This window comes from Protopterus annectens, chromosome 6.part0 (genome assembly GCF_019279795.1).
Source record: "Protopterus annectens isolate FY-2018-M chromosome 6.part0, PAN1.0, whole genome shotgun sequence".
Lineage (NCBI taxonomy): Eukaryota > Metazoa > Chordata > Ceratodontiformes > Protopteridae > Protopterus > Protopterus annectens.
The window spans coordinates 1,918,361,357-1,918,380,552 of record NC_056737.1 but is presented as its reverse complement, the minus strand read 5'-3'; the positions used below and the strand labels follow the sequence as shown (position 1 = coordinate 1,918,380,552).

At 37.2% G+C, this 19,196-nt stretch overlaps 1 protein-coding gene across 1 annotated transcript in view; it reads left to right on the top strand.

The window, feature by feature from the left end:
- The window catches only part of ABCB6 (ATP binding cassette subfamily B member 6 (Langereis blood group)), a 1,916,984-nt gene that overhangs the window by 1,863,448 nt on the left and 34,340 nt on the right, over window positions 1–19,196 (top strand). Inside the window, exon 19 of the mRNA XM_044075230.1 lies at window positions 16,222–16,290. Within this exon, the coding sequence (XP_043931165.1) occupies window positions 16,222–16,290 (69 nt within the window). The remainder of the gene's footprint in view (window positions 1–16,221; window positions 16,291–19,196) is intronic.

Genomic DNA, 19,196 nt, shown 5'->3' with positions numbered 1-19,196 from the left:
GTAGTAATAGAAGAGGGAGGAAAGATGATAATGGTAGATTCATAGTAGTAAGGCAGTATTGGGAAGGGAAGAAGATTATGCTGGTATGTATTTATAATCCACCTAAAACTGCTGTTGTGGGGCTTAAAAAAATGTGGGGCAAAATAATCAGCCTTCAGCAGCAAATATTACTTATAGGTGTGGTCTGGAATTTGATATATAACAATGAGGATGTACGGGGGGGGGTGGCTAGAATGGACAGTAATAGCAAAAGTGGATATTTTACTGAAGGTATTTATGAAAATGGAAAGTGTGAATTAAATAGTAAGAAAGTGGAGAGAATTTACATGTTATTTGCCAAGGCGTAGTAACTGGGCTATACCGGACAGATTATATTTCACAGGAACATGTGCTTTTAATTGATAACTTTGTCAGGGATAGATATCAGAGTACAGGCAAAGAGAAAGGGATAAGTGGAATCCTAAGTGAAAGACGTGCACTGGTAATGTTTTTAGTTGAATATGGGGGAAAAAAAGCTGCTGTTAAAGGGATAATTATTAGAAATCTAAAATATTATAGCAATAATTGAAAAGGGATAATTAGTAGAAATCTAAAATAATATAGCAATAACTGATGAGTGGGTCTGGTGTATTGAAGATTTACCCATGCTTGGTGTGGTTTAATCATGAGGGCGAAGCTCGAGTGATTAAACAAAGGCAACCATGGGTAAATCTACAATGTAAACAAAAAACGTGCCCCAAGCTTTGCAATGTTCTCTTCATCAATTTATTCTAACAAGAAGTTAGAACATACCATAAAACAACGCTCCGTTCATCAGTGACATTGTTTTTAAGTCCAAGAAAGTTCTTGTAAACACAAAACCACCGGTAATCCAGAAAGGTCAGTGTTACTGTTTTTTAAAAAAACACCAGAGCAGCTCTTTTAAAAGCAAGCGAAAATAAGCTGCAGTGCTGTTTAAGTACAAAATCCAGAGTTGTTCTTGTAAAAACAAAGCGTCAGTAACCAAAAAAAGGTTTAAATCCTAGCGCTTTCGTCTCTCTGCTTCAGAGACTTTTTCAAAGATAGTTTAAGCCAGTTCACTTCCCTGTTTTTATCTCCAGTCCTAAACAGTCATGTGATGCCAAAGGCAGCCCCATTTAAAGGGATAAAACACATTTGACATATCCCTTTCTTTCCATCCTAACCATTTCTTGTTAGAATCCCTTAATAAAACCACTTTAGTATTAATCCATATACAAACCATAAAGTCTAAAAAAAATACATATATGTTAAAAAAATAAAAAAAGAACAGATTTGAATATTTAATGACAACCTCAGACACTTTTACATACATGTTTAACACCTTATAGAGTATTTACAGACATATTTGTTACAGACTATAACATATATGTATTTTTTTTAGACTTTATGGTTTGTATATGGATTAATATTAAAGTGGTTTTTATTAAGGGTTTCTTACAAGAAGGGGTTATGTTGGAAAGAAAGGGATATGCAGAATGTGTTTTATCCCTTTAAATGGGACTGCCTTTGACATCACATGACTGTTTAGGACTTGAGATAAAAACAGGGAAGTGAAGTGGCTTAAACTATCTTTGAAAAAGTCTCTGAAGCAGAGAGACGAAAGTGCTAGGATTTAAACAAGGGCGCCCGCAGGCAGGTGCAAGGGGGTGCACTTGCACCCCCCTGGAATCGGCTGCGGCTAGATAATTAAAAAAAAAAATTTTTTTTTTTTACATTCTCCTTTAAGAAGGAGTCCAGTCGCAGGCGTGCTGACATCATCGTTGTCAGTTTAAGGTTTGTGAGCGGGAACTCACACAGGCGGGACCTAGCAAGCTGCAGCACTCAGAAAGAGAGAAGATGGGAGCGGCCGGGACCTGACGAGAGAAGATGGGAGCGGGACCTGACACTTAGAAGATGGGAGCGGCCGGGACCTGACGAGAGAAGATGGGAGCGGGACCTGACACTTAGATGTGTGAAGCGGGACCGGAACACTTAGCAAGCGGCAGCTGACTTTCAGGTAGTGTATGTGGAAACAAACGGACACTTAGCAAGCGGCTGGTGTGTGTGTGTGTGTGTGTGTGTGTGTGTGTGTGTGTGTGTGTGTGTGTGTGTGTGTGTGTGTGTGTGTGTGTGTGTGTGTAAAATGCCCCAGGTGTACATGGTGGTGGGTAGTGAATAAGGCTTGAACCCTGTACCTTGGGCCCAAGTGGCAAGAGCCTGAATTCCCTACCCACCACCATTTGTGAAAATGTTGCAGGATTTTCCCTCATACTTTTTCTGTTCCTCATAAAATCTGTGGTTTCTGCATTTGTGTCCTTGTTGCCTGACAGCTACATGTTCTCTGGTTTTATTCTTGGCTGTCTGGAGTGTTTCTCCCTGGGCCTCTGCTAAAACTTAGCTTTTTTTTTTCAAAGTCAGACTTTCCTGGTTAACAAAGTTAAAAAAAATGGACACACTTGTCAGACTTCATATTCTTCAGAAAGTGTATGTTAACAAAAGCTTTTATTTTAGCAATTTTCTAAGTGTACAAGATGGATATTTGAAATGTATCCCTGTGTTTGGGACTGTATTCCCCCCATTATTGGCTTCGTCCAGGTTTTGTGCTAGGGTTGAGAGTTATGGTAAGAACTGAATTCACTGAATATGTTTGAGGGCTGTATTCACCCAGTATTGGCTTTGTTCAGGTATTTATTGGCTTCATCCAGGTTTTTTGCTAATGTTGAGAGCTATGGTAAGAACTGATTTCACTGAATATGTTTGGGGGCTATATTCTCCCATTACTGGCTTTGTCCGGGTGTTATTTGCTAAGAGGTTGAGAGCTACGGTGAGAACTGAATTCACTGAATGTTTGGTGGTTGTAGTAGTCACCCATTATTGGCTTTGTTCAGGTCTTTTGTGCTAAGAGGCTGACAGCTGTGCTATGGTGAGAACTGAATTCACTAAATGGTAGCTATTTAAGTTTCAGTCTTCCTCTTTCACAAAACAGTTTATTTGGCGTAGTGGTATGTTGCTCTGACTGTTTTGCACGGGGTCCCCTGGGTTCAAGGCGTGGAAGTGAAATGTATGGTGGTAGCAGCATTTTATTCTAGCAACTTTCAAACATTATACAAGCAATGTTTAAAATGTGTCCCTGGTTTTGGCCTTTTGTCCCCCAATAAATTTTGGCTTTTTCCAGATTTCTTGTGCTTAAAAGTTCAGAGATACAGCTGGGTGTCGGAGTAGATTTTACAAGGAGCTGAGAGCTGCAGGGGAGCAAAAGTTTAGTGCTGCTTGTGTTTAGTCTGCTCGCATTAATAGCACAACAGATAATGTACTTGCTTTAGATGCTGAAGGCTGTGGGTTCTACTCCCACAGTAGGTAAATGCATTGCTGATTCTGTATTGTGTTGTAAAGGGGTGGATGCTGCAGTCTTTTGGCAAAGATACCTAGTAACTATGAACCTGTTAACAGTTTGCTATCCATTCCCTATTGCGGTATTACTAGCTTTTCATTTTTATTGCATGCAACAAAAGCAATTTATTCTTCAAGAGTAACAGGCACTTTCAACCTCTTTATTAGTTACAAATTTTTTCAATGTGGAGTTTAGTACTTCAGAGATTGTGTATATTTTTTTACTGATACTGGTGGACTTGAGTAGACTTTTTATGATGGAAATGTTCTGAATTGGGCAGTTTTGTCATTAGTGGATGCTTTTTGTTTTTTTGTTTACTGGAAAAATGTTCAAAACAATAAATTTAAAATGCCCTCTAACAACTGTACTGTATTGTACAAGGAATATAATGTAATACAGTCAGGCAGGTGTATCGAAGAGCATGTGTATGTTATGTTCGAGGGGCCTATGATTTTGTAGACAGCCCAGAGTTAATATTTGCCACTGGCAAAATGTAAAGTGGGTTTCAGTGCTGTTTCAATGCATGCGAGTTTCAAGAGCAGAGACGTTTTAATGTTGGTCTATTTTCATTGTGAGACTGCATTGCTTTAACAGATATGTATTAGGGTTTGTGCTGTAAAATGCAAAATAAAACTTTCAAATGAAATCCTAAATCATCGAGAAGTAAAGCAGTATGCACATTAGTGTTTATGATAAATGGGACATTGGAATGGCTGCAGGGGAGGCTCCATTTGACCATGATTTTGTGAGGGTAGCAAGCTCAGACAGCCCGGTTGAACTATACCTCTCAGTTGTCCATATCTTTGCAGAATGAATAGATATTTGCTGCTTATTTTTGGTTTGTTCTCAAATATGTGATTTTCTAGCAAATTATTTAGGAATGAAGCCATTAAATGACAGACATTGAGTTTCAGATGTCATAACCTTCAGAAAAATGCATGCTAATGCAAGACTGTCTTCACGTTTATACAAGAGCAATTTTTAGTAGTGTTTGTATGTTCCCCAATATATTTGGCCTTGTTCAGATTTCCTGCATTAAGAGGTTGAGAGGTGCGTGCAAATCACTTTGTAGATTAGGAATATCCAAACATCTCAATTGTCCCCAATTCTGGCTCAAAATGCTGCTCTCCCTAATAATCCCTCCTCCAAAATGGCAATTTTGGAAGAAAATGTGGAGGGTTTACAATTATATATAACTGTAATGATCACTTATAGATTACCTCTATTTCAGAAATGCATGTGGATGCTTTTATTTTGTTAGCTGTTTCAAGTTAACTGTTAATATTAAAAGGTGTCCCTTTTGACAGGTATTTTGCATCACATTTTGGTCCGTTTTCATAAAATTGTGTTTTCTGGCAAATTAGTGGCAAGTCATTAAAGATTGAAGTTAGAAAATAATGGCAGACATTTGAGTTTCAGATTTCATACCCTTCAGAAAACTTGTACTAATGCAAGATCTACCTGTTCTATTTAAGTTATAAGAGCAATATTTAAAAATTGGCCTTATTTTAGGCTTGTCACACTTCTAGTTCTATGTATGGCTTTGTCCAGATTTCTTGCTCTGAAGTTGAGAGGCATGAGTGTCAGAGCCATCACTGTCAGCCAGAGACATTTCAAATTGTGACATACTTATTGCACCCCACTCTCCCCATTGTAGTGGCTCTGGATGTGTCCATGGAAGGCAAGAAGCAGTTATGCAGTGTAAATGTGCAGAGTATTCCCCCATCCAAAGTAGATCACAAATACGACCGTGGCTTTTCATCTGTCCTTGATTTTGCAAAATGTTCTGGTTTTCTATCAGATTTTTGTACTGTTGATTTATGCTTCTTATTCTGGAACTGTATGCTGTCACAGTGCCCTGTTGCTCTAAGTAGCCATGGTTTAATGAACATCAGGTAAGCTTGTCGGAGATTGTAAGATGCAAGTAAGCTTTAGCAAGTATATTGTTAAAGAATTACCAGCATTGAAAGCCTTTTCGTTGTTGCCATGCAGAGAATATGTACATGACTAGATAATGTATAAGCCTTGGGTATTGAAATGCATATGACAGTTTTATTTATTTTATTTGCAGTTGGTTTGCCAGGATAGTCCATTGGGCCAAATTAACCCGTTTTCAATGGAGTCCTGGGGAGAAAAGCTCCAAAACTAAGTAGGTTATTAATAGATATACAAATTATACAATTACACAGAAGTTAATCATACAAGAAATAACAATTTGAAAATAATACAACTAGAGCGAGTACAATCTAGTGATGAAATTAATAGGTAATACAGACTAAAGGGAAATTTAGCACAAAAGCACTGAAATTGCCTGGGGGACAAGTTGGCTTATATACTTCTAATAGATTTTGATTGTTGGATCTTGATACTCTTGCAGGAAGGTGCATTTTAAAGGCTGATGAAAGGGAGGGACAAAGGGAGGGGTTGAAAATGAGCTTATGTGCAAGATTTAGTTGAGTATATGTGAGAACTGGGTAGCTCTAGCCATTTTAGTTTTGGAGAGAGGAACAGTGGTGGGTGGAGGACTTGTGGTTGGTAGCGAACTTGGCAATTTTGTTGTAGCAAGAGGAAAGTTGTGTTGGAGGTCTGTAGATTAGTTAGGAGTGGAGCTCCATAGAGAAGGAGAGGATAAGAAATGAGGTAGAGGGTGATTTTGGTAGCAGGTGTAAGGTAATGATTTTGTCGGTAAAGCATACGGGTTTTCTTGATATTTAACTGTAGGTGGGAGTTGAATTTGAGCTGGTATCAATTTGGACCCCAAGTAACTTGGTCTCTGACACCAGTTCCAGGGTAGATTATTTTGTCTAGAGATGTGGAATGTCTTTATATTGAAAGAAGTTGCCTTAGAGGATGAATAACATTAATTTGGTTTTAGAGGCACTGAGTGCTAGGTGATTCCTTTTCATCCATTGCTCAGTTGTTGTAAAAGCATCTTGAGTCAGTTTTAGGAGTGAGGGATAGAGGTGGCAGCAGATAATAGCAAAATCATCGGCATATTGGATGATGTCTGAGAATGGGATAGAGTTGAAATCATTTATAAATATATTTAAGAGAAGGGGACTCGTATAGAGCCCTGGGGTACCCCAGTAGGAGTATTTAGAAATGAGGAGGTGGCCTTTTTCCATTTGACTGCTTGAGATCTGTTAGATAAGTAGCTGGAGAACCAGTTCCAAGGAGGAGGGAGATGGGTAAAGTTTAGTTAGTAGCAGGCTGTGAGAGTGTGTCAAAGGCCTTAGAGAGGTCGAGTAGTAGGGTAGAAACAATTTGGCCAGAGTCGCGGGCTTTATTTACAGTTTCAAGGAAGGAGAGGAAGGCGGTCATAATGCTATGATGTTGTCTGACTCCATGTGTGGGAGTTAGTAGGTGATTATCTAAGAGATGTGGAAGGAGTTGTAGTTGGATACACTTTTCTAGGAGTTTAGAGATGGGGGACAGAATAGCGATGGGGTGGAAATTAGTAACATTGTTGTTGTTGCCACCTTTTATGTAGAGGTATGATAAAGGCCCTTTTCCAGACTTGGGGTACTATACATTCTTGGATAGAGCAGTTGATTAAAATGCTAATAGGGTGCGATTGCTTCAGCAGCTTTGCCAAGAAAGTAAGAAGGGATGTTATCAGGAGCATTGGTGCATGGCTTCAGTTTCATAAGGAATTTCTTTATAGTAGAAGTTGGGTATAGGTTTAAATGAGAAAAAAGGAGTGTGAAGAGGGAGAATTAGGGGCAGATGAAGCTGATGAAGTAGTAGGAGGAGTGGAGGGATGGGAGTTAGTAGATGGGAATGAGGAAGTAGTAGCAGTGTAGTGGTCTTAGAGAAAGATGGTGTTAATTTGGAAATAGATTCAATGAAAAGAGTTAAATTGGGTAGCCAAGTCTTGTTCAGGAGCGATTGGGTCTGGGGTAGGGGTATCTGGTTTGCTGGGGTTAAGTAGAGTAGAGATACCTTTCCAAAATTTCTGAGGGTTTGATTTTATTATTTTGAAGTGTGGAAAAGTAGTTTTGTCGGTCTAAGATTATGAGCTTTTTTACCTTATTTCGAAGTATTTTATAGTCATTGTAATAAAAGGACAGGATTACAGTATTTTCAGAAGCTCATTACATTTTATTGCAGACCAGTGTCTTATAGCAGTGTCTGTGTGTTAGTACAGTTGTAGTTGGGTCAGGGTGGCTTTAATGGTATATGGTAAATAAGCATTGCTACCTTATTTAAAAGCCAAGCCATGCAACAACTAGCTCCACACTGAAGTCAAAACACAATAGCTCTGGTGGGTAAATGTCCTCTGTAGTAATCAAAAAAGGCAAATGTTTAAAATAACTACAGCTTATGTGCAAACACAATAGGTAGTGATGAAACAATGCTCTGCTAAAAATGCTTTAATGCTCCACAATGCTGAGATCAGTTATCACTGGCTACCAGGATTTCACCCACTTCAGCTCAAGCACGGTGCCGTTCAGTGCAACCTTCCCAGAACTAATTTGTCTGACCAGAATTATTTGGTGTGTGTATTAGAGGAGGTAGCATACCCTCAGCTGTCAGATTTTTGCCCCATATTCCTCCTAAAAGGATTGAAGTTGCTAAATGAGACATTTCAGTTTTAGATGTCATTTAGAAAAATGCATACCAACACAAATCCTGTTACTCTTGTAATTTTCTAAGTTTCTGAGAGCCATATTTATAATCTGTCCCTATTTATTTTAGGCTTTGTCCAGATTTCTTGCACTAAGGTTGAGGCCTTGAGGGTGTGGTATGTTTGTGAGAAAGTGAAATGCCCAAGTTAACAGGTGGAATTTTCAAGTGCATTTTCAAGGAACTGTGAGTTTTAAGGAAGCTAAGTCCACTGCTGCTCATGCCAAGTCTATTTACAATGTGCAACTGTTTTGTTTAGCAAATGGTATCTCTATTGTGGTATAACGTTTTAAAGCTATGTTAGTAGCACCACAAGTAGAATACTTGCATCTTAATGTAAAGGCTTGAGGTTCTATTCCTACAGCATATACATTTGTATGCTGCAGTCCTCAGGATGCCCTCCTTTGGATGAGATGCCTAATAACTATGAACCTGTTTTCAGCTTGTCATCCATTTTCTATTGCAATATACCAGCTTACCATTTTTTAATTTAACATAGGCAATTTATTCTTTGATGGCAACAGGCAATTCAATCAGGTAAATCTAATAACTTTTGCATGGCCCTAACGGTGTGCAAGGAGCCTATTGCTTGAAAACAGTTCAAAGGTAAATAACCTGCCACTGGCCAGATGCATTTTCTTTGAATGTGGGTTTCAATGCTGTTTCATTGAATGTGAGTTTCAAAAGTAGAGAAGCTTTAATGCCAAGTCTGTTTTCATTGTAAGACTATTGCTTTGTTTAGGTTTAGTAAATGTCTCAGTGTTTGGGCTATAATGTTTGAAATAAAAGTTGTAAATTAAATCCAACTGCCTGTAATCATTGTAGAACTAAAGCATAAAACAGTATGCACACAGATTTGAACAGTGTCTACAGTAAATGGGGAGAAATAGCCAAGTAATGGGACACTGGAATGGCTGTGTGGGCGGGGCTTGGGGTGGGTGGACTTGGGCGGGGCTGTGTTGGCAGGGGGCGGGGTGAGCTATGTGGGTGGGGCTCTGGGTTTGCACCCCCCTGCAAAAAATCCTGCGGGCTCCCTTGGATTTAAACCTTTTTTGGTTACTGACTCTTTGTTTTTACAAGAACCGCTCCAGACTTTGTACTTAAGAGCACTACAGCTTATTTTTGCCTGCTTTTAAAATAACTGCTCTGGTGGTTTTTAAAAAAACAGTAACACTGACTATTCTGGATTACTGGTGGTTTTGTGTTTACGAGAACTTTCTTGGACTTAAAAAAAATGTTACTGATGAACGGAGCGTTGTTTTATGGTATGTTTTTACTTGTTATTGGAATAAATTGATGAAACTATAGCAAAGCTTGGGGCACTTTGTTTTTTTGTTTTCTTATTTTTTTAGTGTTTGCAGTAATGTTTTTTGTGAACTAAATTTACAGTGCACCACACCCAGGAGTCGATTATTGCTATAATACAATGACATTGTTCAAGAAAGAAATTACTTACTTTTCTGAAATGTCTTTGCATAAAGATGCTGAGGTGTTCTTCCACATTGTTTCCACATTCTGACACTTTGTTGATGTGCTACACATGTATGTTGCATTCTCATGCTTACATAGTACATCAGTGCTTTGGAAAGCAGGCAAAGGCGAAAGGAAGATCGCCATTGCTTTTTTTTTTTTAAAGGAAAAAAAAAACTGAAATCCAGACAGTTTAGAGGTATGAGAGAGACAGGGCAAAAATACAAGGAAAATCAGGTATGTTATGTAAAACTATAGAAACGTAACTGATTTTCCTTGTATTTGCTTTAACCTCCATGCATATGCATCTCTTAGCTCAAGAAAACTGCAAAGCCTTAGCATATATTAATAGAGGAGATTGGAATTTTTTCTATTGGTATATGTTCGATTTATAATGGGCACATTCGTTGAGCTGACCAGTCAGCGTACACGTTTTTGAAAGTTAATGAGCTGCCATTGTATAATGCACAGTAACTATTCAGATCAATCAGAAGAGGTTAGAAAAGATTGGAAAGAGAAATTGGATAAGCAATTCACTGAGAAACAATGGGAGGACACATGTATGGTTCCTGAATATGCAACAAGTGTAGAAGGTTTAGGATTTTTAGGAAACTTTGTTTATCTTAAAATATAACACATTGGAACTGTTTGGTTTAAATAAGGAATGTAACTGGAAGTATGTTATTAATTCTAATTGGTGATTAGCACCTTGATTTAATTGTTGGAGTGTGTATTTATTGAATGAGTTTGTTTTTTTTACTCTTGGAAGGCTGTGAGCCGAGGTGCTAGGTCATTAAAAATCTTTCTTTTATCAGTGGCACGGTTTTGTTTTTTGTCAGTTTTTCATTTCATAGTTGTGTTGGTGTTAGGTTTAGGATTTTTGCCTGGAAGTATTAACTTAGGTATTTTTGTACTCCAAAGAAATTTTCCTTGGGTAGATAGCAAATGTTGGAGATGTGATTGGGAAGAAAGAGGTAACTGAGAACATTTATTTTGAGAGTGTAATGCACTGGGAGATTTAAAAATTCCCTCCAGAGTGCTATGTCAGAAATACTGGGTGAGCGAATGGATTACTAGAAAATGGAAATAAAGTTTAAACCAACCATATTTAAAGTAGTGAATGTTGTAACAAAGTTGAGAGAATTGGAAATGGAATCTTTTGAAAAGGATTGGGGCAAATTACATAGAGAAAATAGAAATTGTAGGAACTGTACAATACAGAAAAATGTTTTGGATGAGGAATGGCATTTAAGGGAAGGTAGGAACTGACCAATTTATATAATATTGAATTCATTATGTTGTACAAAAGAATATATGTGATCTATAATGTTTGTAACTGTGAACAAGTTAATATGATTTACCTTTTTATGTAAATGTAACTTTGCCTATTTTAATTCAGTAAAGATGTTTAAAAAAATGTTTGTTCAGAGCTGATAGACACTGACCTCCAATTTCCACACTTCAGGCAGCAGTTGCCTCAAAATCTTTGCTCTGATAGTTACTGCCATACAGTCTGTCCCCAGTGCCAGACTGATGATGATACTGTATCAGTGGACTTTTTCTTCTCATTACAGCAAACACACCATGGCAGTCTACAGGAATAGATTTCCTTCTCCTCTTAAATAAAGCAAGAATGGATGAAGCCCCACTGTGCATCACAGGATGCTTTTCTTCCCTCCAATAATAATTCTGATGTTAAGATTCATTGTTTTAATCATGGAAGATGTACCTGGTTGCATTCCGAGTCCAAGGAACCTGTCTTTCCAGCTTTAGTTTGTGCCTCTGCTTCAGTGTAGAATTGATACCTGTTTTTATTTTTATTTTTTCCATAACCAGATAAAACCACCGGTTGAAACTATCCCTTTTCAGGGGGTGACCCAGGAGCATTGTCTGGTCAAGTGACTTCCAGGGTCAGATTGTTGTCAAAGAATTTGAGTATATGTTTAATGACTAACCTGTTTTAGCAACTATTTTTGGTATCCCAAAATTACACAAATCCTTTAATAATCCACCATTAATGCCTGTTGTGGACGCAACAAGTTCTAAAACCTTTTTTATTACTAAATATTTATATATGATTTTGAAGGAAAGTTTGGGTAGATTCAAACATGTTTGTAGGAACTCATTGCAGTTTTTATTTAGCCTTAATGAATTAACATATAGTGAACATTTTATTTTTGTTGCCATTGATGAACGGAATTTGTATTCGGTCATCCCGCATGGTGTGAGATTGAGCAGGTTTGAGGAGCAGCTTTTGTCCTAAGGTGTGTTGGAACAAGATAAAATTAATGTAGCTGTAGCACTAATGGAAGCTGTGCTAAAAAAAAATTTCATTTATTTTGAAGGACAAATTTTTAAACAGACTACGGGAGTAGCCATGGGTGTGGCGTGAGCCCTCTCCTTTGCAAATCTAGTAGTGGCTCATTGGGAGGACCACTATGTCTTTAACAGTGGTTTTAAGGACTTGTGGGAATTTTACACCCACTAATTAGATGATATTTTTATTTTATGGAGAGATACAGGTGGAAAATTGGAATAGTTAATAAGTTACATTAACAACACTGTAGAATTTTTAAAATTCACTCATTCATCCAGTGTGGACAAGATTGTTTATCTGGATCTATAACTAATTAAAGACATAAGTGAGGGGAGATGTATCTCTAATATTCACAGGAAACCTACATTTTCAAATTCCTATTTATATTTTACAAGTTGGCATTCCCCGCACCAAAAAAGGCCGTAGTTGAGGGCCAACTTGTTAGATTGGCCAGGATGTTTTATTTTTTATTTTGAGGCCTTTACAAATGAATGCAAAATTTTATTGGATGATTTTATTTATAGGGGAGATCCAAAAAAATCTGTTGATGGAGATTAAAAATGAAGTTTGGAATAAAACGACCAATAGCATTTAAAGTCCACTTTTAGGTAGTGGGATTAATAACAATATATAGTTAAATGCCATTGATTATCGTTCCCCTTGGAATAGCAATGTTACAAACAACTTCAGGATTAATAATAAGAAACTTTTTATTACTTGCAGTTTGGATAGTAAGGTTTTGATATCTAGTTTATGCAGAAACTGGAATTCGTTAAGGACTGACAAAACACTGGTAGATAAAGTAGGGGAGAGACCACTTATAGTGTATAAAAAAAGGACAATTCTTTTAAGGAATTATTGGAAGCAAAAAAATAATTAATTAAAGAACACAATTTGTGTAACTTTATAGTTTCAATAAAGTGGGTGTGTTTAAATGTGGGAGGTCTACATAATGTCCCAGTGTTAAGAGAGCAGATTATTTTGTTATGCATAACCAAAAGTATTACATTAGAGGTAATTTTAATTGTGATTCGAAACGGGTAATTTATGTGGCTAACTGCATCCACTCCCCAGCAGTTTACTTGGGAGCAAACGCTGAGGAGATTGAAAGAAAAGATTTATGAGAACTTACTAGATATCAGGATAGGTAAAATAACTAAAACACTTAGCAGGCATATCAAAGCTAACTATGGCTTAAGTCTGAATTTGTATTTATAGAACAAGTAGTACAGGACAGTAGGGTTTTTTTTATGAAGGAACATCTTGAGGGAAGTGAGTTAAAATGGCAATTAAGGTGGAATGCTTCTAATCCCCCAGGTCTAAATGAATATTGTTCCATAAGTTCTGTTTTAAAATGGAAACTCTGCAATGGTTAAGGGATACCAGAGTTGACTTTTAACTTTTATTCATTTCCTTTTTTTAACACATATTTATTCCCTTTATATCTCAAATGCAGTTATTAATATTTATTATGGACATAACATTTTTGTCATAATAATTTCAAGTGGTCATCTTTTATATTTTATCTGTCACCCGTCATTGTTTTTTGTCATTGTTTTAAATGCTACTTGTTGATGATTAGAAAGCATTTGATCATGTGTTGGTACTTTATACTGTTTAATTGGAGTTAGGGGTTTGATTTTTTAGGTCTGATTAAGTGCCTTTACTAATGTGGAACGAAAGTGCTTAGCCTTAATAAACTTTATTTTGGAGTTTTCGGTCAGCAGCAGGGGCTCCTTTCTTTGTGGTTATTTTAGGATTTACTTCCTGTCACTTTAGCTAGCTTTTCAGGCTATTTTAGGTTGCCAGAGACTTAGGAAATTTAGCCCAACTAACTCAAAGCTATATCACAGCCATTGAAAAGCAATGCTGCAGTGTATGATGTACAAATGGGCAGTTTGTTTATTAGAGCAGTTTTTATATATTTTTCTTCCTGTCTGAGTATGGAAGACCAGGATTTTTTTGATTAATGCAGCCATATGGGCAAGCTACAGGACCCAGTGGACGATGACTGAAAAAGCAGCTGCTTGTCACACCCTCTTACCTGATGGAAGGTTTCTTACATTTAGTGCAATAGGTGCTTAGAAAGTGTTTGATGGTATTTCACAGTTTCTGTTTGTATTTTAGTTTAGAACATTTACCTGAAGGTAAAATGCCCAGTAACTGACTTAGCATAAAAGTGGTCAGTAAGTTCAATGTTTACTGTTAAAGTAGAAGATTTTTGAATCCCGATTAAAAGGGTAAGCAAGTGGCATATTAGCAAGTAGTGAAGCTGTCAATTTGGAGCAGAGACCATTAGTGCAAAGTTCATTTACACGTAAAAATAATCTTCTGGGCAGGTAACCTAGAAAAGGGCACAGTCATAGATTTTTTTCCCCTTTTTATTTCATTGTGCTATTGTTGGTACCTTTTGTAATATATTCATGTTAGCTTTGAGTGCACTTTAATTGAAAAAAAAAAATCAGTACAACAGCTTTATGGAAAATTTTCATCTTTTATTTATTTTTTTTTATCTTGGCAGTACCTTGCTGAATGACCCTTCCAAGTTTTGAAAACTGCCACCCCCTGCAGTTATTTTTACCTATATTTAATTGCACATAAACATTATGGACTGTAGTCATAAAATGCTGCGTTTGTAAGAGTACTAAAGACTTCAGTGTGCATTGTTACTATTTTTAAGTATTGTTGGCCCACCTATCCAATCCATGAGAGCTTCTTAAAATCAGTACTTCCTACAGCCATCCTCCTGCTTCCATATTGCCTATCCAACACAGCTGATGTCTGATGATGAAATCTACTTGTTTTTGTTCCATCCAAGAAAATCTTGGTAGCAGGTAAGGAAGGAGCTCTCACCTACGTTTAGTATACAGAATCCTCCTGGGAAGGAACAAATGAGGATGTGATGCCAAGCAGTGTCATACGGAGGTGCCCTGTGAAGAACAGAGACACTTTTTTGTAGGTTTTGGTCACCCACTCACATAGAGGCATGAATACTGTGGATGCAATGCCTGACCTGCAGTCATTGCTCAAGTTTCCCAGTATCACTGAGAATAGGTCATACCCTTACTGAGGAAGGTGACTAGCCACTGACATGTCACTACCACTCTTCTCAGCTGGGCATCCAGCACTGGGTCATTTCTCCAAATGCTGAACTGTGACTCTGTGGGCAAAAACTCCAGTGGCTGCATCAATAAACCAGCCAGATCCGCCACACCCTTTTTCTGTCATTCATCTGCTGTACACTGCTCTTGGGCCCTATTCAGCTGAATATATTTGAGAATCTTCAGGTTCTATTCCTAGGAAAGGAGAAGTATGTGTCATACTGTGCTTTCCCCACCTCTCTCTCCTGCACTACTCAACTTCAGGCAGTTCAGTGAACTACAAGTATGGGATGCCTCAGTTTTACAAGTTGTTTGGGTACAGCAGCTTTCTGTCATTTGGGGGTCTGCCAGTATCTACAGTTTAAATGTCATAATTGTTGCTTCTGGCTTTTAAGTCTTACAGGTTAAGAATTGCATGTGACTGTAATCATCATTAAAATTCTAAGGATGATCCCAGTAACAGACTGCTAGCAGACTGTTTCATTTGTCACTCTGCTTATGTCATAGATGGAAAAGCTATGACTGTGACACAGATTTTCTTAGGTTTGAGGATTAGTCCAGCTACTAGAGGAGCCATCTGAGAAAGAGGAGGTGTGACAATGCAATCGCATGTTTACCTTTCTTTGGGATGAGGGTTGGAAACATGTCAGGTATGTGTACTGCAAGTGTGATTTTTCCATGGAGACTGGGGGGGGGCTGGAGATTCTTGCTTGCAAGGGTTCCAACCCTCCTGAGGAGTTTGTCATCTGCAAAAGCAGTACATACCTTCATAAAGCCATATTGCATTTCCACTCGCTGGATGCATATTATCACATGCAAGGGAAGTTGTGTCTTTCGGCTTATCCCGGTTAGGGGTCGCCACAGCGGAACTCTGGTCAGCTAATGTTTCACAGAGGATTTTTACGTGCCGAGTTACCAGCCCTGACGCACAACCTTCAACGAAGGCACACCCATTCACGCATGCCTCCGCACAGAAGACGCTCTAGCTGAGAATCGAACGGGACAACGTCTTGCTGTGAGGCGACAACGCTACCCGCAGCACCACTACTGCGGATTTTCAAGGGAAGTAATAGGGCTAAAGAAAAGCCCTTTTGATGGTTACCTTTATAATGACTGTGACACAACCTTACAGTCAGCATATTATGTAGAATGAATGGATTAAAACCAACACAGGCAAAGCACTTCTGGGTTATCAGGTATAAATAAGCAAAAAAAAAGTGGTTTGTTTATGGAACTGAGTATATCTTTTGCATTTTCACATGTCCAGCAGTTGATTTAATATGTTTCTTCTTTCTTTTTTCTCACCTGCTCCATAGACTGTCAACTATAATTAATGCAGACCTCATTATGGTACTCAAGGATGGACAGATTGCTGAACAAGGACGGTAAGAAATAGAAATTGAAATTTTCCTTAAAAAATATCTGAATATGTATAAGTAGTATCTTGGTACTAAGGTGTTATTTTTACATAGAAAAGCAGTGTCACCTTTCTCATGTAGGGCAGCTTTCCCATTTTCTGGATTGAGTAGGTGTGAGGTCAGATATTAGTGTTAAATAGCACCATTATTGACCATTTAAGTTGTCCAGTGGAATCACTGTGTAATTTGGGAAACAGTGTAGGAGCAGGGTATACGACATCTTGTTTTGTTGAACCCTCCATGAAAGCATAATGAAAAACTATGGTGTTCTGTGAGGCTTACCCACCACAAAATATCAGACCTGTTTCAGGCCGTCTCCTAAAGCATCATTCTACAAAGGAAGTGCTCGATTCTAAAGATAAAATAAGATAAATCATCTAATCCACAGCCGTGTAAGTGTACTTGGGAAATGTCATGATGATTAGTTTTTATGCATTCCAGATGTGTGCTGTTCAATGTAAATGGCTTAAGTAAAGATGGCCTTTAAAAAAATTATGGAACATTAACAGTTTTTAGTAGTGAGAACAAAAATACTGGCAATATATGCATTATTCTTGGGTGTGAAGTATTGTTTTGCATTATATTTTATAATCCGTTGTCTTAAGTCAGGAAAGCATTGTTGGGTTTCCAACTGATACAAAACCAGCAACAGCTTTTTAAATCACCTTACACATTAGTGAGTTTAGAAGACTTTTGCCGATTATGACTGCTTTTTGCTTTGTCAGAAAGGTTTATTTGCAGTTTAGTTACTACAAAGTGGTTTAACACTGCTTCCTACGTGAGCATACTAGACATGAAAACTGAGTTGCTATGTAGCCTACACGAGCATGCTTGTCTTAACAGGGGAGTTCCTTGTACTCCTATGATGTGTGGTTGTCAGTATCTTTAAGCTATTGGACCTAAAAAAACTGATATAGGCACACACCTCAAACTTAATTATATGCATGCCTTAGTATGTGACATGTGGCTGTATCCCTTTGCTTTGCACTTGATTTCTTTGACACAAACAGCTGCTTTATAGCCATTCCAACACCCTTCCAGTTTGCCATTTGCTTATAATTGAAGCCTTTTCAACTTTAATGTATTTGTAGTACTATTGCATTTTAAATCTTATAAATGTTTAAAATAGTTTTTATTCAGAAACAACATCATGACAGTTGGACGGCTACTTTTCTCTGTACGTTCAGTTTGCAGTTAGACATACAGCCCACATGGCAGTACCATCTAATCGCGTCTCTGCATTTTGATCCCAGGTATAAGTAATCTCAGCTGGGATCTGCACAGACATGTCATGCTTGTTCTTCCTATCATTTCCATATAATTATAATAAAAGGTGCCTCCTGCTGCATTTGTATTCATTATTTTAAATGTTTTACAGCGGTTGAAAGCACCAGGAGGCTTCCAGCATTTCACTATCTTGCGTTTTTTTCCAGTGCAGTACCAAAATCATCATATGAGTTGACTGCAGAAAAAAAAACCTGAAATTCACCGTGCAATTTGTATGTGTGTTTGAGACTGGCGAGAGCATGTGTGAGTGAGTGAGTGTTGAAAAACAAGAAAAAGCGATAGCGGAAATACTGACACTTAACACGAGCCGCTTATAAACCAAACCTTTAATTGTAAGCGCTTTCGAAGGGGCTAATACCCCAACTTCATCAGACAAGATTTACAAAATAAAACCTCCTATATATATATATATATATATATATATATATATATATATATATATTTATATATCTACCATCAATTACTTTTTGCATAATGAAAACCACTTATTCAATTACAATATTTAAAGACTCCATGGCTATTCAGTTAAAACAACTCTACTAATAACATTTTAAAAACGTTTTAAAAACCTTTTTTACATAACCAATTTTTATACATGTTGAAACATATATTAAAAATGTATTATGCATAGAGTAACGTGCATCGTTTACAATAATGTATCCTTATATAAGACTTGTGACTAAATATAGCGATAAAAATATATATATTTATAGATATAAAAACAATAATTTTATACAGTACATCAACATTTAGTGTAAAAAGCATATATACGAATTACAATTAGATACATATAACTGTACCTAAACTTCATATTTAAGCTCATAAGGTTATGCTATACAATCAGAATATAAACAGTTTAATAAATATTATAGTCATCTTATAAGCGTTCATGTGGCTAACCCTACACAAACCAAAATACTTCATATTGCTTTTTGATTTATTTTACATCAATTTTATTGCACAGAAAGCTACAAGATTGTATCTCAGGATTTTCACAATATATAAAACAAATACCTAGTGTGTTTTACATTCATACCTAGCCCTATATGTACCCCTAGAATTAATATTTTATTTTGTTTTGTTTTGTTTTGTTGTATACCAGTTATCTACGCAATGCTTTTAATTTAAGAATGCATTTAATAGAGGTGTATTCATTCAAGCCTGGAGGAATATGGGCTGATGTTCTTATTTGCCATAAGATTTCTTGCTCCTCTAAGTGAAGTTGCCATGCCCCCCCCCCCCACATCATTTTTAACTTGTTGCAAAATTACAAATATAAACCTATGGTCAGGATAATCCAGAATATGCTTAGCTAATGCATTAGTATTGTCACCTTTACCCATAGCATATTGGTGCTCATAAATTCTTTGTCTTAGTTTTCTTTCAGTTTTTCCTATGTAGAAAGAGGGGCATGCTTCACACATGGCAGCATAGACCACACCTTTTGATTCACAGTTATACCTATCTTTTAAATAATACTCCTTCCCATTAATCCTAACTTTATCTCTTACTGTGACATATTTACATTGCGGACACATGTCACATGTACTCACACTACACTATGGGCACTAGTCCCACACTTTTGA